At 47.8% G+C, this 23,380-nt stretch overlaps 1 protein-coding gene across 1 annotated transcript in view; it reads left to right on the top strand.

Annotated features, from left to right (window-relative positions):
- The window catches only part of LOC126540892 (kelch-like protein 10), a 35,779-nt gene extending 16,243 nt beyond the window's left edge, over positions 1 to 19,536 (top strand). The window contains exons 7-8 of the mRNA XM_050187715.2: positions 3,148 to 3,480; positions 19,002 to 19,536. Of these exons, the coding sequence (XP_050043672.1) occupies positions 3,148 to 3,480; positions 19,002 to 19,280 (612 nt within the window). The 3' untranslated portion in view covers positions 19,281 to 19,536. The remainder of the gene's footprint in view (positions 1 to 3,147; positions 3,481 to 19,001) is intronic.
- Positions 19,537 to 23,380: the final 3,844 nt, after the last annotated feature.

The raw sequence follows: 23,380 nt of genomic DNA, 5'->3' as shown, positions 1-23,380 counted from the left end.
TGTTAGCTATTGCAATTTAGTGTGGGGTACGACATCGCAAGCAAACATACGAAGCTTAAAAACATTACAAAAGAAAACTGTCCGACATGTTGTTAACGCACCGTTTGATGCACATACATTCGAGATATTTCGTGCTCTTAATGTGCTCCCCATTGAATATTTCTATGATTATAACCTAGTCTTAAAAATTAAAAAATACTTTCGCTGTAACAACAACGTTTTCACAAACTTGTGCAACTTAGTCAAACCAAGGGAACCGTTATATGATTTCCGAAAACAGAGCCAGTGGGCGTTACCTTTCACAAGAACAAATTATGGTTTCAGGCGATTGCAGTACCAGGTGCCGAGAATATTAAATGTGATACAGGCTTCCCATACCGAACTAAATGCTATTACGAGAAAGGCACTGAAATTTAATTTAATTAATAATGGTCAAATTTTATAAATAACATTTGCCATTTTTCTTTATATATTTTTCTTTTTTTTATTCATTTTATTTTTTAGCATGGTTCCACACCTCGCTTTTCCATCGTTCCGCATTTTTTTATTTTTTTATTTTTTTTTGTTCCGCTGAACATTGCCGTTACATTGAGTTGACTTTTTGGTATTTTAAAGCGTTTCTGTACAGGTGTTCCTTGTCATTTGTGCATGATTTTTTTTCCTCCACTTTTTTCTGTATACAGATGTATGCCTACATGTACAGACGCAAATATGTATAGATGCTGGGTTGGTGTAGATGCGCATGCGAATATATGTATACAGATGTCATAAATGTTCTGCTGTGAATATCATATCTGTATAATATGAAATTGTTTTTGCACATATGTAACTGATTTTCTTTGTGAATATTCTGCAACTGTTTGTCAAAGACAGGGGACAGGAACCTCGTCAAGCTGCGATTGTGCAGCTTTTTGTTCCTGCCCTTGCATTTTCTTTTTCTCTGCAAAGGAAAATGCGAAATAAAGTTTGAAGTTTGAAGTTTGAAGTTTGAAGTTTGAAATGTTCAGTACAGGGAAGATTTGGTGCAAATTGAGAACCACCTTTTCTTTTGGTGGGGCCATGCTTTTTAACGCAGAGCTTATAGGGGCCCAAGCTTTATTTAAATGAGGTTTGGGTTCTCTTTAGTTTGGTTTAGAGCCACTGTCCAAGCTGCGTATTAACAGCCGACTGCAAAATGCGGCCAGATATCACTAGATGGATGTTGCTACGGCAACTAACGCCACTGCAACCGGCGTATTGCGGGCTACAGATGCGCGATACAAAGCCGTGGAGTCTTGCTAATCGTTTATGACGTGTTTAGAATATTGGTTTGGTAAATTGAGACGCCAGGTCAGAGTCTGTGCATACCGTGGATTCATTTGGCACAGATTTATATAGCACCCCCCCCCCCCTCTCCCCCTCTCCCCAAACCTATTTTTACTAGTCGCATTCTTCTATGGCATTTCTGTATTTGATTACCGGAAGTACCCGGCGTTTCAGAGTACCTTTGATTGGGAGATTTTGGTCGTACTTGTCACACTTCATGGCATGGTTACGCTGGAGATTGCACGGACGCACTACTGCACTCGGGACGAATAACGAAGTAGAACTTACTTGATATAGTAGTCAAGTAGTCGCAGATCTTAGCTCTGGTGGTTCTTTATTATTTAGGCTAGTATCAGGCAATCGATCGGGAATCGAATAAATCGGAGTTTCGCAATTAAATATTAGAGAGCGCAGCCTGCCTAAGAGTGGGCTGTAACTGACGGTCGGACACGAAAGGACACATGCCAGCTTACGGCTACTTAAGCTCTGCTAGGGCTTGTGAGAACACCACCATCTTAGTTTCCTTAAGGCCCAGTTCACATGGTATTCCATACGAGCCCCCACTCTTCGCAGTGTCGATGCCGATTGAGACTTCCAGCTGTTAAGGGGTCCAAGAGTCGCCGCTGGGCATTCCTAAGCATCCCTGTATGACCAGTGGTGCACTTGTTGTCCTTATGTGCAACACAAGAAATGCTCGCGAGGGCTCTCACCAAATAATCTACTCTGAAAGGGTTTAAGATTTCACCGACTCTGACTGTGTTTGGCATGTGATGCAAACTCCCGAAATGGGAAAATTCCGCTTGCATCTCCGGTGTGAGCTCGATAGAGCTTTGGTCCTTCTGATCCGATGCATGGTTAAATAGCCCGGCCCGAAAACATGGTCTTCTTTGCCTAGCGATTCACGGTGTTTGCGCTCGTGCGTATTTTTTGTGTATCTCGGCTGTTCTCTCGCGTTTCGTCAGAGTACGTGGTATACCAGGTGGGTTAGCAGGTTGTCTAACGCGGTGACAAAACACGAGAGTGAACGGCGGGAAAAAGGTGCCTATGCAGAGCCTTCGAAATTTGGTGCGCTAGCACCGGCAACGACCATGCCGGAGATCTTGGAGGCCATCGTCCGTGGATTTGTCGATGACGAGAAATTGAAACAAGGGTACAGGGCAAGCCGGGGAATGATTCCGGCTTTAGTGCTATTCTTTAAGTAGCTGCATTTTGTATAGACGGTTACTGTGCACCGGATCTACTGAACGAAAGTTTAGTTCTGGTTGAGCCCAGTGGAAGGGCTAGGAATATTACACAACGAATCCCTGGTGAAACCACGATCCCGTAACGCGGTCAGGATTACGCAGTAAAAGAATAGAATATAAAAAAGAAATTGTTAATATCTGTGCTGATGTAAGTAGAGCATAATTAAAAAAAAGATCAGTACAGAGGACAGTTATTAATCATTTATATTGAGAAAGAAGTTCAAGATGGACTTGCACAAATTTCACCAAACGCCCAAGCAAACGAGGCCATAAAAACTGTGTAGGGAAGGTAGTTTGAATTGCTTTATAAAGAATGAAAAGAAGTTCGGCATGCCATCTCGCGAATTTGTTCCCCGTAGTCTCGGCTTACAGATACGATACCAGGTGGCTTTATCTAAGAGACCCACGAATACAAATCTGTCGCGATCGCTAGTCTCAGAGGATTTAGCCTCGATAAAGACAGCGTTAGCTGCAGTCGTTTAAATTTTCAACGCCTTCCCCTTGTCGTGTTACCTGCGGACTGGGTTTTCGTTTCTCAACAACAAACCATCGCGGTGGTCCCCTTTGCGATCGCGCTGCACTTGTTGGTCACTCGCAGTGGACGATGATCGCGCCCATGAACATGCAACGTAGCGACGCGTGCGCTACCACGCACGACGGCTACGTGTACGTGACTGGCGGTTTCAGCGGCAACGAGTGCCTCAGCTCGGCCGAGCGGTACGACCCGACGGCCGACCAGTGGACCACGATTTCGGGCATGCGGTTCCGGCGCAGCGGGGTCGGCTGTATAGGTTTTCGCAACTGCGTCTATGCAATCGGCGGCTTCAACGGGACCACCAGGCTGGCCTCGGCCGAGAAGTACAATCCGGAGACCAACATGTGGACCAGTGTTCCCAACATGCACACGCCAAGAAGCAACTTCGCCGTGGCCGTGAGTAGTGACACGACCGCTTCGCAAAGAATATTCGAGCGTTACGGTAATTTGGCAGATGCAATGGTTCAAACGTAGTGCTGGCGGAAACAAAAGTATGAACGAATGAAGATAGAGCGAGAGGCTACGCTCTCGCCTCTTATCACCATGCCATCGCTTTTATTGGCAGCGTATGCCGGAAGGAACTAGCCCATTTTTTTGACGCTGCGCTCTTATAAGCCCTATAAGGTCTTGTAAAGTTCGCGGTGTTCGTACGCTTGAACTTGAGGAAAAGTATAAGATACATTTGCATAGATGTTCAAGTGAAAACAGTGAAGCAAACGGGCGCTCAGTACTAGGAAAGGGTTAGACTCGATTATGGTGTTTTACGTGCCATAATCACGATCTGATTATGAGGCACGCCGTAGTGGGGGACTCCGGAAATTTTGACCGCCTGGGGTTCTTTAACGTGCACCTAAATCTGAGTACACGGGCTTTTTCGCATTTCGCCCCGATCGAAATGCGACCGCCTTGGCCGGGATTCGATCCCGTGACCTCGTTCTTTGCAGCCCAGCACCATAGCCACTAAGCAACCACAGCGGGTTTGGAAAAGATGTTTGACAGTAGTCGGTCCATTCTATGACAATGTGCGCGAATAAACAGTCTCTCGTGCTCTTAAAAACTGTGACCAAATATCTATTTTTGGAAGACCACCAGCAATGATATTTTCTTGATACTTTGCCGTGATACCGGTCACAACGAAAAATATATTGTCATTTGTACGGAATTACATTCGCGTTCAATATCGGTAGTTTGCTACTCCACGGTGATTATAGCCATTAGGCGATAGCACCTCTTGTAATCAAATGATTTAGAATTTAGGGCTATTAATTCGAATTTGTTTCAATACCTAACGCGTACAATCTGTATGGAAGAGCCCGGTGTCACAAACACAAGAAGAGAGAATACGGCAGAACGTTTGAAATAATATATTTCAATTTTCACCATCATCATCAGCCTACTTTATGTCCACTGCAGGACGAAGGCCTCATCCTGCGATTTCCGATTACCCCTGTCCTGAGCCAACCCATTCCAACTAGCACCCGCAAATTTCCTAATTTTGTCACACCACCTAGTCTTCTGACGTCCTCTGTTGCACTTCCCCTCTCTTGGTACCCATTTTGTCACCCTAAAGGTCCAACGGTTATCTAATCCGCGCATTACATGACCTGCACAGCCCCATCTTTTTCTCTTGATGTCAATTAGAATATCGTCTATAGCCGTGTGCTCTCAGATCCAAGCCGCTCTTTTTCTGTCTTTTAAGGTATGCCTAGCATTCTTCGTTTCATCGCTCAGTGCGCGGTCCTTAACTTGTTCTCAAGCTTCCTTGTCGGTCTCCAAGTGTCTGCCCCATATGTCAGCACACGTAAAATGCACTGATTGTATACCTTCCTTTTCAACGATAACTGTAAGCTTCCAGTCAGGAGCTCACGATGTTCGCCGTATGCGATCCAACCCATTTTTATCCTTCTGTGAGTTTCATTCTCATGGTCAGGGTTCCCTGTGATTAGGCAAAACTGATCTAAGCTTCTGTCATGTCCCCCACGATAACTTATAGTCCCCCCCTCCCCCAAAACATCATCCCACTCTCCACTTATCTAGCAAGGTATTTTCCCAGCACTTACGCAGATGTCACCCGTCTCCGTATAAGCATCACAAATAAACGCAAATACCGCGGCTTTACCACGCACATTATACAGCTGCAAATTGCAGCAGGGGCCGCTGGCAACCCGTTATTGCTTGCATGTCTGTGGTAAGGGCACACCACAAGCAAACGCTTTCGAAAATACTTTGGCTGTTGGCCATTCATGTAAATATGCACATTTGGCAAAAAAATGGTCCGGTTCTTAGACAGAGACATCGCCCGCTCTGTATTTTCTGGCCAATTAAGCCCGCTAAAAGCGCCGGGAAGGTGGAGACGCGATAACTCGGAATATTGCAGTTGTTTGAGTGACAAAGCACTCCAGTTCTTCAATATCGTTCCTGAATAATTGAGCCTTGATGCCCTGTATAATGCGTCGCAAGGTAGAAATGCGCTCTCATAGCAAGCAATTACCTTATGTAGAATCAGTGCTGGATTAAGAGGGGGGGGGGGTGCTAAGGGGGCTGCAGCCCAGGGCCTCACCTCGGACAGTAGGAGAAGGGCGCCCATTTATTCTAACCTGCTTAGTATATGGAACCATGGGCAACGGAACTTCTAGTGACATGTATGAAGCGAGAAAACCACAACGAGCAGACGGGGCCCCCCACCTAACCTAACAGCATGCGTTTAGCCTGATCATTTGGGGAGAGCTTGTCAAACTACAAAAACAGGAATCCCCCGCCACCCCGGCGGGGTCCTCTTTCTTACGAAGTGAGGTGCGTTTGCTTGGAAGAGTTTTCGTGGTTTCCTGTCAGTCCGTCTGTCCAGTGCTTTCTGGAGAGGAGGGGCAAGGGAGAAACACGTAAAACATGTAATGTGGGCTGAGGACCTAAATCTCTCTTGCCCCTCGTCACCACCGCGCCACCCTCCACCTCTCAAATAGTTCCGCCGCTGTCCTTCTCATAGAAAGGACGCGCTGCAGTACCCAACAGTACCTCCCATTGGACTTTTCTTTACCGTGATGGTAATTTTGGCGGGGGAGGATGAGTCCGATAGCAGATGATGATGAGTCTGATGGCAGGGTCTAGGCAGGAAAGGAAAGAAGACGTCACACTTGCTTTTGTCCGCGTGCCGTGAGGCATGGAATGTTCCCTGTTCGGGCTAGGGTTGTGGAAGAGTGAAGGGGGAAGTTGGAGAGCTGGACACAAAGGCTTGTCTCCAGGGCCCATTTCAGCCTAATGCTGCGCACCCTCGCATGCGCTCGACGGAAAAAAAGGTCAGACTGGCCGCCGAACTTTCCAGAAAGAAGTGGAAAAAGATCACTCAGAGGCGACGGCGGGAGCGCAACTTCGCCCGCGCTAGGAGTCACCCTCTCCCATTCGTTTTCGCACTCGGCGTCGACGGGGCGAAAGAAAAATCGAGAATCTCACGGAACGGACAATTGCTCCTAACCAATAGGAAGACGAGACCGGAACGGGAGAAGGAGTGAGTTTGTACCGAGAAGGAGGGAATCTGTACAAGGAACTCTCTGCGTATGTGAACGCCTGCTTTGACGCTACTAAGAGACAGACGCCGCGCGCGTCTATAAAAGGAAGCTGATCGCACGCTGCGATTAAGCCCCGAGCCGCCAGTTAAGCTTGCGTAAGCCCGCCCGCTGAGGAGCTCCCGGGGGACGCACCACTCTCGGCCAGCCACGTACCATCCAGGCAGCGTGCGCCAGTCATTGGGACGGCCACCATTGGACACCTGCGGTCGCGTCGGACTGACGAAGTGCCCGGTGAACAATTAGCATCCATTCATGCGAAAATGCTGGGTCGGAATCATCAAAGTGGGGCGTATAAACGAAAGGCGAAGTTAGAAAATGAAGAGCGTGAAAAGAAGCTACCAAAGATGACAAAGTACCTACTGAATGCAGCTTCCGCCGAGCAGTATGATCGCTCTATCCAGAGTCTGTGTCAAACTCCCAATAGTACCGACTGTGCTTCTGTGGAGGACTAGCCAACTCCATCACCACGGTTTTCTGGCTAGAAGCAAGGTTTGACTGATCTTGGTTGTCTGGATCCTGTGAAAACGGTGCCAACCTCGGTCGTCCATATTTCTGAGCAATCAACGCTAACTGAGCCCTGTCCTGTTCCTCAGTCAGCAACGTCTATGCTACTCGACCGGGCCCCTGCCACAGAGCTCCAGGTGTCCGGTCCGCCACGCCCGGTTTCTACTACTGCTGATCAACAGGTGACAAACCTCCCCGATGAGCCTCCTTCTACTGACGAGCGCCAGGAAACAACACTCCAAGAACCGACTCACTTGTTTACTGTTAGTTTGGCTTTAAATAATCATGTTCCCACCCACAAAGTGTGCCTCAAGAGGACGAATGAGACAGCTTCTCGTTGCGGCAACAGAGAAGTACACACACCCCCGCAGCAAAAGGTACGTTGCGAGATTCTCCGAAGTGACCCTGCTAAGGGGCCGGACGTTATTCCTGACCGCTTCCTGACCAAGAGATATAGAAAATCGGGCCGAAAATTTTCCGTCTTCCGAAAGGGCATACAAAACTCAGAAACGCTATTAATGTTTTCGTGGGAAAGGCTGTAAGTGGGGAGGCGTACGAGCGACACTGGTAATGTAGTGGGAGTCCAAAGGTTCCGTTTACTGTTTCATGTGCAAACTATTTTCGACTTAAAGCAACCCCAGTGCTTTCACCACGCACAGCTTTTCTGATTGGAAAAGAGCAGAAGAAAAGGTTTGCGCACATGAAAATGGCGTCGAGGACCGGAACTACGTGGTAGCATGGCTTACCCGCTCTAATTCGAGCAGCACAATTTACCGGAAGCTGGTTAACCATCTTGGCACTGAGACCGCTTACTGGACAGAGGTGTTGAAGCGCGTAGTCGTAGTTAAGCTTCTAGCTGAGCGCAACCTAGCGTTTAGGGGCAGTGAGGAGATTTTTGGTTCACCGAGAAATGGCAATTATATGGGAGTGCTTGAGGCCATTGCCGAGTTCGATCCCGTTCTAGAGGAGAACATCAAACGCTACGGAAACAAAGGAAAAGGTCACCCATCGTATCTGTGAAAATAATTTGTGATGAATTTATCGAGCATGTGCCAAGGGCTGTCAAGGAACGTCTCGTTGACGAAGTGAAACGCGCAAAATACTTCTCTTTTTGTTGGTTCGACTCCAGACCTTACTAACGTTGACCAGCTGTCAGTTGTTTTACGATACTATTTAAATGGGAAAGTGTACGAACGCTTTCTTGGATTTGTTCCAATTGAATCGCATACCGGCTTGCATCTTTTCGATACCGTGATGTCCCTCTTGACGACCAATGGCATCTGAATCGATGATTGTAGGGGTCAAGCTTATGATAATGCGAGTAATATGTCAGAAAAATACAAAGGACTGCAAGCTAAAATCAAGAACCTGAACAAATTGGGAGTTACGTCACGTGTGCTGGTCATTCGCTGCGCGTGTAGCGTTGACGGTTGCCTTGAGGCAGTAAAATTTGTCACTGTAATTCAGAGACTTTATGTGTTCTTTGCTGCCTCACCTAAGCGATGAAGGTATCTTTTGGACAGCATGGGCGGAACTGGCCAGCAGCTTGTTTTGAAAAGTCTCTCTGAGACCAGGCGGTCAAGACATGCTGAATCATGTAAGGCCATTCTGAAAAATTTCAATGCATTCTTGTGTTGCCTTGAAGCTATATCAAAGAACGAGGAAGAAAACGATGACACTAGGAACGAAGCGCACTCTCTCTTCAAGAAATTGACAAAACTAAAGACTGCATTCATGGCGATTTTCTGGAGTGAAATTTTGGAGCGCTTTGACAAAACGAGCATAGCACTTCAGAAACCAGGCCTAGGCATTTCAACTGCTGCAGACCTGTTGAGCTCTCTACAAGGCTTTGTTATTTCTTTGCGACCTCTCTTTGATACCTCCGAAGAGAGAGCACGCACGCTAAGGTACCAGTCAATGTTATCAGGATGAGAGCAAACGCATCCTTTTGAGTAAGCACCCGATAGGAAAAAGCGATAGTGTGATACAAGGTAAAAAAGTTTATCGTAGAGACCTACAATGTTGTACTTGACAGTATAGGCGTTGCTTAGCGAGTGCGAAAGGCTGCCTTTACTAAACTGTGCGAAAGGCGCGAATTCTTAAAATTGCTGACAGAAGCTGGGAGCGAGGCCTCTCTGGCACAGCAGGCTGAGAAGTTGGTGAAAACCTACAAAAATGATATGGGGCCAGCATTTCCCGCTGAAATCGTTCAGTTTGCGAACTTTCTACACAACTCTGCGTGCCAGGACACGAGCCCCTGGGAATAATGAAGTTGCTGTACGAAAGAAAGCTTATTGATGTGTTTCCGAACCTTTCTATTGTTTTGCGAATGTACTTAAGCATACCCGTGGCAAACTGTGAGACCGAACGATCGTTTTCCAAGTTGTAGCTGATAAAAAATCACCTTAATTCGAGCCTCCTTGACGACAAGGGGAACTCGCTTGCTATCATGTCCATTAAAAGTGACCTCCTCCGCGATCTATCCTCCGAACAGACTATATCTGATTTCGCCAAAGCGAAGGCGCGAAAGATGCCATTTTAAAAGAGGACTGTTTGCGCTCTACATGAATAGCCCCAAAAAGTTCGTTGTATTTCCTCCCAGCCTCCATGTTGCCAATGAAACTCTGGGCAGTGTAATTCAAGATATGCAAATCTTCGTTGTTTGTCTCTTGTTTGTTCTTGTCATATTTAGCGTGCTTATAAATAACTGTATTTTTGTTGTTTTTGATAGTGCCACGTTTATTTCGGGTCGTCCTTGATTGTCTTACCTTTAACGAAAATATTTTCAAATAAGGTTTTGCAATTACAGTCGGTAATTTTCGTCTGTATTCTAGTGCATTTTTATGGTGTTTGTATTGCCTTAACTATTGTATATATCTATTGCATATTCATAGAGTAACGTGTATAACAATTACTGCAGTGTGATGCTTGAATTTTAATAGAGGATGTTTTGGATACAACCATGCGTCTCCTCACGGAATTAAACTTAGTGATGCAAACAAAGCTTAGCTTCAGAAGGATCGACATCTGAGCTGTGTTGTCTTTTCTATGTTCTTGTTCGTCTTGAGTGCACGAAACTTTCCTTAAAGCCTTGCTTTTGCTGAAAGCAGAATGCAAAATAACCAGAAAGTGAATATATCTGTTGGTGTTTGCAAGAGCAACCCTTTCAAGCAAGTTTTGTTGTTTTCCTTATAATAATAACAACAATAATAATCCCGTTGATCGCACTTCGTTCTTTTTAATTTGGTGGAATTAAAATGAAACATGGCATATTTCCAGTAGCGTAGCAGGCGACAGGGGGGGGGGGGGTGTAAGTATAGGGAAAGGGGGCCTGCATGCGGATTAGCCCAGGGCCCCCGCTTTTCTTAATCCGGCCCTGTGTAGAACGCTGCATCTGGCAGCACATGAGGCAAAGTCAGTACTTTTTATTTTGCACAAACTAACTTGCTTGTCAGTTTTGGAGGCACCGCAGAGGTCGAACGAGGTCACGTGGGCCTAGCGCATGGCACCTTGCTCGCAGTCATTTCAACAGCTGACACAAGGTTGCTGTGTTTAGGATCCTACAGTTTAAAATTGCGTAATAATTATTTGGCGACTTGCCTAATCATGCTAATTGTTACTACATGATAACTAAAACAACCATGAATCTATTTATACCAACTGATAATTATAGCGCCCTCCTATTTTGTTATTCCGGTTTCGGTCCCCCCCTCTCTTTTCCCTTTTTTTATATATTTTTTGAAACACCCTCATCAACACATTCCGAAGTCAATATGCCTTTTCCGGCGCCGCAACCCAGGGTATAGCCATTTCTGTATGCCGCCGTAACGACACCTACGTTGAGGGACTGGGGCACTGGGGCAATGCCCCTTAAAGACCATACCGCTGCCTTTCAGTCACCCCATACATTGAGCCCCAGACTACTCGTCACCATCTCAACTACTTCAAAATTACTCGACGTATTGCTGCTATGCTACTCAAGTCACTCTTTCAACTCATGTTTTTTTTTTGTGTTATTCGCGCACTGACCGCCTGACCGGCTCTTCTAATGCCACAAGAACATGCCGCCAATGACACCCCTGAATGCTTCCAAACCTCTCGCCTCCCCAGCGCGCTCCGAGGCCCCCATCTTTCCTAAATTTTTTTTCTCTTTCTTGTTCTTTCTCTCTCCTTTTTTGTTGTCTTGGTGTCGCCCTGCCTTTTTTTCCCTCTGCTTTTCTTTCTTTTTCTTTTCTCCCCGCATTCCCATTCTCCCGCTCTTGTCCCCTCGCCTTGCGAACGAAGCTCGCAGACGTCGGACGTTACCTCTGAAGTCTCTCCCTTTAGAACCAGCCGCCAGCGATAACACCCGCACGTGACGTCACTGCGCTAACCCTTTGAAACTAACATGCCGAGGATGACGAGGCCGCCTGTGGCGAAGATAGGTCCTCATATCGAAACGTTGGCCAGCCTTTCTGAGGCACCTTATCCCAGTTTACAAACTTTATACAATATTGCAGTAAGTAATAGTCATTTTCACAGACTCCTTCACAGACTCTAGAGGCTGACTTGCGATCCTGAACTCTTGTTCCCTTGCCCGGTTGTTCATCAATATATTTGTCTTCTCCATATTAATCTTCAACCCCACTCTTACACTCTCCCGGTTAAGGTCTTCAATGATTTGCTGTAACTCGTCTGCAGTGTTGCTGTATAGAACGATGTCATTGGCAAACCGAAGGTTGCTGAGGTATTCGCCGTCAATCCTTGCTCTTAAACCTTCCCAAATTAATAGCTTGAATACTTCTTCGAAGCACGTACTAAATAGCATTGGAGAGGTTGTGTCTCCTTGGCAGCGGACGTTTATTGTTTAAATACGAAGATTCTATGGGCTTTACCTGATAAACGACAGATAAGCAATTGCAAGTGCTATTCGTGATCCTTTACTGTGTGCGTTTTGCTTGTAGACAAATGAATGGATTCGTGCCCGGCTCCGAAATTGTGAATTTATATGGATAAATATTGCTCGGTCATTTGTGCGTACATGACCGTGAAATTTTAGATGGCTAACACAACTATATGAAGTAGTTTATTGTAAGAATACTGCCGCAATAAAATGGTTTCCCCATCCACTTGACAGTTTTGTCACATTTCACTCAGTCATTAACATGTTTCGCAAGCAATTATAACTTTTGCTCTGTACCTGGCACCGCAGAAAAGAGAGAGAGAGGGCTCTTTATTAGAAAAACAGAGAATTTTGCCGGCGCGTATATAACCGCTGGCATGCTACTCTGAATAGGGATGGGGAATGGGATTAAAAGATTCCCCGCAGAAAAGTATGGTCATTGAGAGAAGTATGGCGTTCGATACATCAAATGACCGAAGAAAAGTATGGTCATTTGATGTATCGAACGCCATTACCAATGAATTACATTACATTTGCCTTGGGTTTAATCACATTAAATCACAAGTAACATCACATATACATATGCGTTTTATTTGTTGGCGTATGGCGCTCTTTGGCCAAACCTGGCCCTTGCGCCATTAAACACCACATATCATCATCATTTGTTGGCGTAAAAATGTGCAAGTCTAAATGACCGTTATGTGCATTGTGTCCTCTATCTTTTCTTGTTCACATGAGCGCGTTTGCCTAACAGGAATGATGTTACGGTGAAGGGAAAGAAGAAGGTAACATGAACTAGAGGAAGACGAAGACTGGCCGTTGCCTGAACGCCATATGTTCCAGTTGTAAATATACATTATTTTACACTCGTGGACCTGCTTTCTTCCTGCAACATTTTGGTGGAGGTACGGGGTACAATCACGGAACTTCGCAGCGGACGTCATCTACCAGCCGCGACAATGGCAAATCAACCGACTGAAGCGGCAACGCCTCAGCAACCCGTGCAACGGTCATCCTCACTCATCCGCGGTACCCGGGGAAATATTGTGGCACGGACAATGCCGACGTCGAGGACTGGCTTACGATGTACGAGCGAGTGTGCGACAGCAACAGGTGGGATCGAACAATGATGCTAGCAAACCTGATATTTTATCTTAGAAGAACTGGAAATCAATGATACGATACATATGAAACTGACCTAACTAGCTAGGGTGTCTGCAAAGACAAAATGCGAGACCTGTACAGACTGCTCGGTCGTCAGCTGGCAGCAGAAAAAGAACTTGAGTGCCGCACTCACACGTCCACAGAATCCTATGGCGTGTATATACAGGATGTGCTGCCCCTCTGTCGCAAGGCTGATAACAACATGACCGAGGCAGACAAGATTGCTCACAAACTGAAAGATATTGCAGACGATGCTTTCAATCTCCTGATGTGTAAGGATTGTGCCACTGTGGATTGTTACGTTTCGCCTACGACGCGCGGTATAGCCGGCGCGGATGCAACGGACGCCGGGGCTTCGTTCAAGGCGGCGGACATTTTGGCCCGTTCGGAGCTGCCGCAAAGCCTCCCCGCCAAGCGCGTCCAGGCGTGTATCAGTGCCACGTGTCTTCGTGTGTGCGTGTGTGTGTGTGTGCCCACGCTTGTCAAAGCGCGGCAGCCGGGGAGAGGAGCTCCCCAAGTGTGAAGCGAGGAGGTCTGTCCGGCGCCGGCTTGGCGGATGCGTCACTACACTCGTCTCAACGTGTCTCTCAGCGTGTCCGTGGCGCCGTCACGTGCGCCAGTGACGAGGCGTTCCCTCTTGCCCTCAACTCCGAGAGTATAAGAGCAGCTGCCCCCGGACGCCAAGAGAGAGGCTCTGATTTCTTCTGTTGAGTAACGTGCACTCCCGTCTCTCCACTTCGGTCGACCTGACCGGCCGCTCTTTTGCGATGTTAGAATAAACAAGTTGTTCTGTTACCAGTCGACTCATGCTTTGCCGGGACCTTCGGATGCTTCCAGTTGTGCCCCAGGCCGCCAGGCCAACGCTACCCTTGGGGCTTGCGACCCATTTGCAACAACGGGCGTCAGCACTGAGATTCCAACAACTCGTGCCAGCGGTGCGATTGTAACAGGATGCAATTATAAAAGGGTGCCGGCTCATTGATCAAGCGCAGGGCTGCCGCGTCCCTCAACGTTTCTACGGATTGGCTAATACCACCGCGACATCTTGCGAAGACCCGCCGCGGTTCAGCCGACAGGAGCGGAAGATATAACGCGCATCGTTCGCCGTGAGCTTGAGGCCATGGATCTGCTCCAGTTCATTCCGATTGTCGGCAAAGCGCGCCCGCTATCTCCCTTATACAAGTAGTCGTTCGCGAGGTAATAGCAAGTTCGGGCATTCCATCTCTCTGCTCGGTCCACCATGCAAACACCTACCAAATTTCTCCGGCCACTCGCTCCCAGACGTAAAGCTTTCCGCCACTCCGTCGCAACTCAGTTGACTGGCGCGCAGCGGATGATAGACCCATCTGTTTTAATTGTTCTGGTATTGGACACATCGCCCGTCATTGCCGCACCACTGGTCGTCGCCTTCTCGGTGGTGGTCTCCGAGTCACTACCGCCAAGTGCCAGACAATCGTACTTTCTCGCCCTATACGCCGACAAGGAACATCAACGCCGACAGTGCTCCACCAAGACCCAGCCGCTCTCCGTCTCCGCAAGGTCGTAAGTCCGGCTCGTCTCTCGTTCACCGCTTTTCGTCCCCGTCTGCAATCGATCGCTTCACTTCGGGAAACTAGGCGGTTCAGCTCCCGAAGGTGAAGCTGCAACTCCGACCCAGCCCACAAATCCTCTGTTGACCCTGCCTACACGTGGAAACCTACTGGACATTGAAGTTGATGGCGTTCCTGTTACAGCTATCGATGACACAGGAGCGCAGCTTTCACTTATGAGCGCTGCTCTCCGCCGAAGGACCAAGAAGGTTCTGAGCCCGCCGTACCGTGCACTGTGCGAGTCGCCTATGGGAGTGCTTCACCTGTTCTTGAAACGTTGCACAGTACATGTGACCACCGGGGAACATTACATTGTTGTTTTATTTGTCGTCCTTGAGCACTGTCCGCACGACCTAATTCTCGGCCTCGACTTCCTTGCGAAACGCTCTGCCAAAATTGACAGCTCCGCAGGTGTTGTACATTCGGATCTGCCGCTTCCTGCCGACGCAACAACTTGTGCTTCACACCACTTATGCTCTGCTGAGTTTGCAAGGCTGCCTCCAAAGGCGGCTACAAATGTCCCCCGGACGCCCTGTCCTCCCGTACCTGATGGCGAGTACGTCGTGTCGCCGCTTACTGACGTGGTTTTGTCGTGCAATATTGCGCTACGGAGCACCTTAACCCGGATCCGCGAAAACTGCGCAGGTGTGCCAATCCTCAATTTTGGATTTTCGTTGCATGTGCTGCCACACGGTATCGCCATAGCACATGTCATTCCTCTGGAAGAATTTGAGGCTTCTTTGGCCTCTGAATCCTTCCTTATTACCCACGGACCTTTGTCACCCACTCCTTCGTACTCGACTTCTGCGGACTATGTTTGTAAGATGATTGCCCCTGACCTTCCTTCCAAGCAAACAACAGCTCTTCGTCGCCTCCTGTCAACTTATCGCGATATCTGATTTGGACGACCGTCCACTGGGCCAGACATCTGTTGTCGCGCATTGCATCAACACCGGTGACGCCGGCCCCATTCAAAGGCGACACCGTAACATATCGTGTCTCCGTAACAGAAAGGGCCATCACACAGAAAGAGGTAGACAGGATGATGAACAAGCACATCATTGAACTTTCCAGTAGCCCGTGGGCATCACCGGTTGTCTTAATAAAGAAAACAGACAACTCGTGGAGCTTCTGCGTTGACTACCGTCACCTCAACAGCATAACAAAGAAGGACGTTTATCCCCTGCCTCGCATTGATGACGCTTTTGACTGCCTTCGCGGATCCCAATACTTTTCATCATTTGACCTGCGCTCCGCCTATTTGCAGATTAGTGTCGATGAGATGGACCGCTAGAAAACCGCCTTCGTCACACCGGATGGTCTATACCAATTTAAAGTCATGCACTTTGGATTATGCAATGTGCCAGCTACATTCGAGTGCATGATCGACTCTCTCTTGTGCGGCTTGAAGTGGTCTACGTGTCTCGGTTGCCTCGATGATGTGATTGTGCTTTCGCCGAACTTTGAGAGCCACCTGCGGCGCCTCACGACCACACTCTGCGTGTTTCGCAGGGCTGGCCTTCAGCTAAACTCCTCCAAGTGCCATTTCGGTCCCCGTGAAATGAACATGCTTGGCCCTCTCGTAAACGCCGCCGGAATCCAACCTGATCCACAGAAAGTTCACGCCGTGTGAAATCTTCCTGTACCTTGTTCAACAAACGATGCCCGTAGTTTTCTGGGCTTAAGCTCTTATTTCCAGCGATTTGTGAGAAACTTTGCCGACATCTTCACTTTCTCACTGACCTTCTTAAGAAAGATGTCCCTTTCTCTTGGGGACCAATGCAAGAGAAAGCCTTCTCTACCCTGACTGTGCGGCTTACAACTCCCCCGATTCTGTCTCACTTTGACCCTTCTGCGCACAATGAAGCACGAACTGACGCGAGTGGTATATTTAACGCGTTGTGACCGAATAAGAGAGAGAGGGAGCAAGCACAGGAAACGCAGGGAGGTCAACCAGACGAGCACCCGGTATCCAAGGGGCTGCTACTGTAACTCTACGATTTTAGTGCTTCGTTATTCCGCAAACCGTAAAATTTCAACGAGTGGCATAAACTCTCTGCTAACGTTACTTTCGAGCTTACCAAAAGCTGCTAAATTTCCGTCTATGGGATAAAAACAATGCATAACATGATACGAATGCTCTTGGGAACTGTTGCAAGGATGTTGGAACTCCTGCAGTCCAGAAAAAAAAAACATTATTTTAGAAAGGATGAAAACTGATGATGGATGATGACTGATGCGACAATAACTTACTCATTGTTTCACTAGGTCTGGCACTACAGTCATCGATGTGTACTTATGCTGTTTTATTGTGTGCACTCTTGGAATGAGTACTAGCGATCCACAAAAAGCGTAAACGTACGATGGGCCGAGCTTAATCTGGGCCATAACGTTCATATTTGCTAGGGTTCCTATGGGCTCTTTACATTAGCGAAAAAGATTAGATAGAAGCACACCGCACACAGTACGAACCATGTTACTAACTGCAATACTTCTCGAACGAAGCTGTTACCGAAAGGCTATAATCGGGCTAAAGCTTTCAATTCATTCACATAAGACTAGTGTCATGAAAATGCGACTAGATTTGAAAACTTGCCGTGAAGCGCCAAGTACCTTTTGCCGTTGCTTTCCACGTCCGCCTAACATGATCCGTAGCGTTTGCCGCCAGTAAGCTTAACATGGCGAACGTTTGGGACGTGACATAGTCTTCGCTACAAAGATTGCTCTAGGAAACATTCGTGCTAGTTTCTACAGGAGTGGTAAATATATGCTGGTTCAGCCAGCACGGGAATGACGGGCATCGTGTGAATTTTCCTAAGCTTTGTCCTTCTAGCTTGAAACGGCTATGTAATGCAGCAAATAAAACATTTTAGACAATGCAGCATTTCGCATTCATTACGCATGCTGGTTAAAAGCGACTGACTTGCTGTGCTTAAAGAAGTATGAGTGCTTAGAAATTTATTTACGTTTCTTTTACCCTGATTGTCTATTAACGTTGCTGAGTAGAGTGGTTTATCTATGAAAGAAATAAGCAGAAATCGCAGCATACCCGTAAGTCATCATTAATATTGACAGCATCAGCTGGAAGGCGGTTCCGCTACTGAGAGGCAGGAGGCAAAAAGTGATGATGAAAATGTTTTTTTTTTTGTGTTGCATGACGGGATTTCTACCTTGTGATGACCTTCGATGCAAATGGGATGTGTTCTGTCCACCGAGGGTCATGCTGAAAACAATGGCGGTTCAACTTGCAAGATGAAGCGTAATAAATGACGTTGGAAGAACGTTTGAAGACAGAAGGGAAGACGTTATCAACTAATATCTCTACTATCATTCCCCTAGTATAGCAGAACGATTGAAGCGCCAGAGTTCCTTCTAGTGATCTCTTTCAGGGAAAATATGCGGGCCTAGTAACATATGCAAGACCTCCTGGTCGCGAATATGGCCAACCTATTGTTTGTAAAGGAGCAATTCAACAGCCCGTGTTCGATCTGGTTGCTTATGTTAGGAGTGGTCTCTTTCTCTCCGTTCATTGTCTATCGCTCTGCAGTAGATTTGGCTGGCCAACGAAAAAGAATGACGCGCTGTGCAGCGGTGTTGTGTGGCGGAGGGCTGGCACATATCTTTCAAGCTGTAGAAGCAGTACACCACACGCTTCTCGCGCCCAAAACGATGGCACGTTGCAATTACGAAGGATGGAAAAGACCTATAGGACACAGGTCTTCGAGAGCCACTTTGTTGTCGTCGATATTTGGGAAGCTTGCTCACGTCGTGTAGTATAAAGCTGGTTGTAAAGATGTGACAGCTGAAAGGTAAACCTACGGAAGCCGAAACTGGTGCGTAGAGGAATCGGGTGCTCTGACACTTGCCAGTAATTTTTTATGGGTCAAGAGGGATTGGAGCTTTATCTAAACAAACAAACAAACAAACAAACAAACAAACAAACAAACAAACAAACAAACAAACAAACAAACAAACAAACAAACAAACAAACAAACAAACAAACAAACAAATAAATAAATAAATAAATAAAAACAAAGTCGAAGATTCCATGCCAGTACTAATGTGAACGAGCTGACGTTAAGCCAACGTACAAGGAATTGTTTGCTGCATCGTTTTGTTGCACTTCAGAAGGTGCTGATGAACTGACGACCTGTGGTTATGGAGAACGCTAACTTAATTTTTTTTCTTTTTCGCTTATCGCGTGGCTTTCACTAGATAATCGACAACCTGGTGTTCGCCATCGGCGGCTTCAACGGCGAGAGTGCCACCAATCTCACTGAGTGCTACGACCCGACCACGGACCAGTGGTACGAGGCCACTGACATGAGCGAGAGCCGCGTGGGGTTTGCAGCTTGCGGCATTTCCGGCCTGCCAGACATCCCCGAGTACGTCTACCAGAGCCGCGACAAACTAATGGAAGAGAAGCGACAGAAGATGCTCGACATCCTCAAGCACCGAACGCGTCACGTGAACCATGACGACAAGAACGCGTAGAAGCTAAAAAAAAAAGTTCAGGGACGGACGGCGGTTGAGAGCCGACGCCCGCCGCACCGCTCGTAGTAGCCACGACTCTGTTCCGTTGGTGCGACGACACTTGCCCGTTAATTACGCTTTGCGTTTAGTGAAGTAATTTGATGACGCAACTTCTCCGGTGGATCCGAAAACTTGGACGCCGATTCAAAATGGCACTTATAGGTTCCACCGGTGTACGGTACGCAAAGGATTTATTCCAATTATATTTGACGAAAGATAGGCGTCAACTTCCGTAGCGATTTCTTGGTGATGAAATTAAAGTGTTTTGACGCTCTGTGCGCCTAGTGGATTCTGAGAGTTGCTGTCAGTGCTGCTACAAAATAGAGAGAGAGAGAGAGAGAGAGAAAATTATTGAGTACCAGCAGTTTAGTCGGCTGGGCCTAGTCCTCCTACGATGGGACGTCGAGGTCGTGCCTCTTCGCTGCTTCGTAGGCCTGCTGGGTAGCCCAGTGTTGGTCGTCGAGATGGGAGCTGCGCAGGGCTGCGTGCCATCTCGACGACAGTGTCACGGGATTAAGATCTGGATATTGATGTTTGCACTCCCAATGCATGTGGAGGAGTGTTGCTGATTGAGGTTTACAGATTTTGCACGTGTGGCTTGGGTAGATGTCGGGTATATGATGTGATAACGTGTGAGCGAGGGGTATGCATTAGTCAAACAGGCGAAGGGTGGTTGCCTGTGCTCTGTTTAACTCGCGGTGAGGGGTGGGGAAAGTGGCTCTTTTGAGGTGAAATGACTTCACAAGGTCATTGCATCTTGTAAGGCGGTCGCGTCCTGCGGGTGCACCTGCAGCGTCTCCGGCACGCTTGACTAGTCCTCGTGCTATGGAGTGTGTAACCTTGTTGAGGTTGGTGAGGTGCGGGTGGACATCGTCGGCGTGTGCTGCGATCCAGACGAGAGTGATACGATTTTTAGACGAATGCGGGGCTTTTTGTAAGATACGTAGTGATGGTTGAGAAATACTACCCTTGATGTAGTTGTTGATTGCTGTGCGAGAATAGCTCAGTATGGTGTGACAGGCTGTGTCAAGAGTGGCCAGGACAATGGCTGCTTCCTCGACCGTCTCGGCATTTTGGGTAACGATGCTGGCCGCACATCAGAGCAAGCCGCTTGCTGTGGTAAGTGCCGCAAAGCGACGTCCATCTTGCTATTCAGCTGCGTCAACGAAGGTGACGACCGCGGTCTTGGCATAAACTTTGATGAGGGAGGTAGCTCGTGCCTTCCTGCGTTGTTTGTTGTGGTCTGGGTGCATGTTTTTGGGAATAGGGTCGGCGTGTCTCCATTGCTGAATGTCGCATGGTATTGGGTGTTCGTCTCCATGTTGGCGGTGGTAGGTGATATCAAGCTTGGTTAGAATGTAGCGGCCCGTTTCCGTGAGGATAAGCCGCTCCAGTTGGGATCGACGTTGCGCTTCGGAGAACTCGTCTAGCATGTTGTGGATAGCTAATTGTAGAAGTTTGTGCTGGCGTGGTTGGGTACTCCTAAGGCCTGCTTACAGGCTCCTTTGATGATGATGTCCAGTTTAGTCTTTTCAGCTTTGTACCAGTTGAGAAAAGGCGCAACGTAAGTAATGTGAGAGATGATAAAAGATTGGACAAGGTGAATGAGGCTTTCTTCCTTCATATACCCTCGTTGGTTGGTCACTTGTTTCAGCAGTCTGGATGTAATAGCGGTCTGTCGAAGGATCTTAGATATAGCCGTAGAGTTGGCACCATTGACTTCTATGGTCATACGAAGAACGCGGATGCTAGGGACCACGGGTATGGGTCTGCCATCCCTCAGGTGGAGTTCGATTTCCTCCTATTGGCGTGTATTCGTAGAGCCCATGGGGGGCGTCCACGGAGTGTGGGGTGCTGTAGAAGCTCCGACTTTTCAGGAGAACAGCGGAGTCCCGTGCCTTGAAGTCAATTTTCCACGACGCCAATTTCGTCTGGTAGGGCACCTTTGATTTGACTGTCACTGCCCTCTGCAGCCCAGATTGCAATATCGTCGGCGTATATGGTGTGTTCACTGCCATCGAGTTTTTGTAGTTCTTGTGCTAATCCGAGCATAACCATATTAAACATTAATGGGCAAATGACAGAGCCTTGCAGTGTGGCCGTGCTGCCGAGGGAGAGTTCCTCAGATCGAATGTCTCCGACCGAGAGGAAGACCTTCCGATTGGATAGGAAGTCGCTTACGTAGTTCTAAGTGCGTTCTACAAGATTGAGCAAGGAGATGCGTTCGAGGATGGTGGAGTGCCTGATGTTATCGAAGGCGCGCTCGAGGTCGAGGGCAGAGATTGCATTCGTGTCACGGGCTTTGCCATCTAGGATTTGATGCTGAAGTTGGAGCATAGCGTCTTGGGTGGAAAGATGCTCTCTAAAGCAAATTATCGAGCAGGGGTAACCAGATGTGTCTTCGAGGTGAGTGTTTACATGGGTTAGGAGTGTGTGCTCCATGAACTTGCCTACACATGAAGTTAGCGAGATGGGCCGGAGATAGCCAAGGAAAGGCTAGATGGCTTACCGGGTATGGGGATGAGAATTACTTTGGCCGTTTTCCATGTCGGAGGAATGAATCTTTGGCACCAGCAGTTGATGTATTCGGTGAGTTGTTTCACCGAGGGGCCATCTAGATTTCTTTGTGTTTTATTCGTAACACCATCTGGGCCTGGAGCCGAACGACTGCACAGCTTGTGCAGGGCAGCATGAATCTCTGCCACGCTGAAATCTTCATCAAGGGCAGGGTTGGAGGTGCCCGTGTATGGCCTGTGAGGTTGAGTGGGCCCAGATGGAATGTACTTTTGAAATAAGGTATTCTTAACATAGTCCTTGTCATGCGTCTTGCCTTCTGTGATTAAAAGCTTCGTGAGGCGATCTTGTTGATATGAGCGGATGGTGCTGCTATCAAGCAAATGTTTGAGGATTTTCCACGAGCGGGTTGGTGGAGTCGCCCGTCTAGAAAGTTATAGAGCTCTGTCCATTGCTGTTAACTGAGAACGTGGCAGTGTGCTTCAATTTCCTTGTTGAGAAGTGTGACCTTGCGTCTGAGTCTTCTATTGAGCCGTTGGCCCTTCCATGTAGAGAGGATGGGTGTTGTGGCCTCGATAAGGTGGGCGCGTCTGCTGTCCATGTGCTCAGTCGGGGCATCTGTTGTGATAGTGTGGGTGGCCGATTTAGTATCAGAACTGTATATCGCATGACCACGATTCTATGTCGGTAATGGGAGTGTCCTTTGTTGTTGTTACACGGCATTTGCGGAACGCATCCCGGTCTGTCCAAGTAAAGTCCCTTGTTCTTAACGTAACCGCTGTTAGGTGTGGGGGAGTAATTTTGATGATAGAGTGATGTCTCCCGAGGTCGTGTTGGGTGTTGCGCCAATGGGCATTGTCTCCGTTTTTGGTGAAAGGGAGGTCTGGTGTTGTGCCTCGTTCAGTGGAAGTGCAGAGGCGAGTGGAGAAAGCTGGGTAAGTAATGAGTGTAAGCCCGAGATCATGGGAGTCTTGTCATCAGTTACGACCTGCAGCAGAGCTGTGTCTGTAATCTCATCCTGTGTGCGGGAGATTGAAGTCGCCTCCGATGGTGAGGGGACTGCTGCCTGCGATGTTCAGGGCCTTTTTGAAGAGGGTTAGAAATTGGGTATGGCGTTGAGATGGAGTATTGTAGATATTGAGAATAAAAGATTCCTTCCTTTCGTGTTATGTGCGGGATGAGCTCAATAAAGAGGTGTTCAATGCGCCGATCGTGGAGATCGCGTTCGATTGCGGTAATTCTTTTTCGAACGGGTGTGGAGACTCCACGTGGAGCGTTGTTCGCGGTTAAATGTTGATATCCTTGAAGGTTGACCGGAGTGTCGTGCGTTTCCTGGAGTAAGATTACGCCTGGTTGACATGAAGTAGAACGGAGGTGTGGACGGAGAACGGGTTGTTTGTGGAGGCAGCCTCGGCAGTTCCACTGCCAGAACGTTGTGTCAGTGTTAGTGTGGGCCATGATGAAGGATAGGGGATACCACAAGTGGCACGGTGGCTGCGACGGTTCCTGTTGTGTCCATGGCTACGGCTTGAGCGGTGGAAGCGGTT

This window comes from Dermacentor andersoni, chromosome 2, assembly GCF_023375885.2.
Source record: "Dermacentor andersoni chromosome 2, qqDerAnde1_hic_scaffold, whole genome shotgun sequence".
NCBI classification, from domain to species: domain Eukaryota; kingdom Metazoa; phylum Arthropoda; class Arachnida; order Ixodida; family Ixodidae; genus Dermacentor; species Dermacentor andersoni.
Note: the sequence above shows the minus strand (reverse complement) of the source record. Positions and strands in the feature narration are given on the sequence as shown.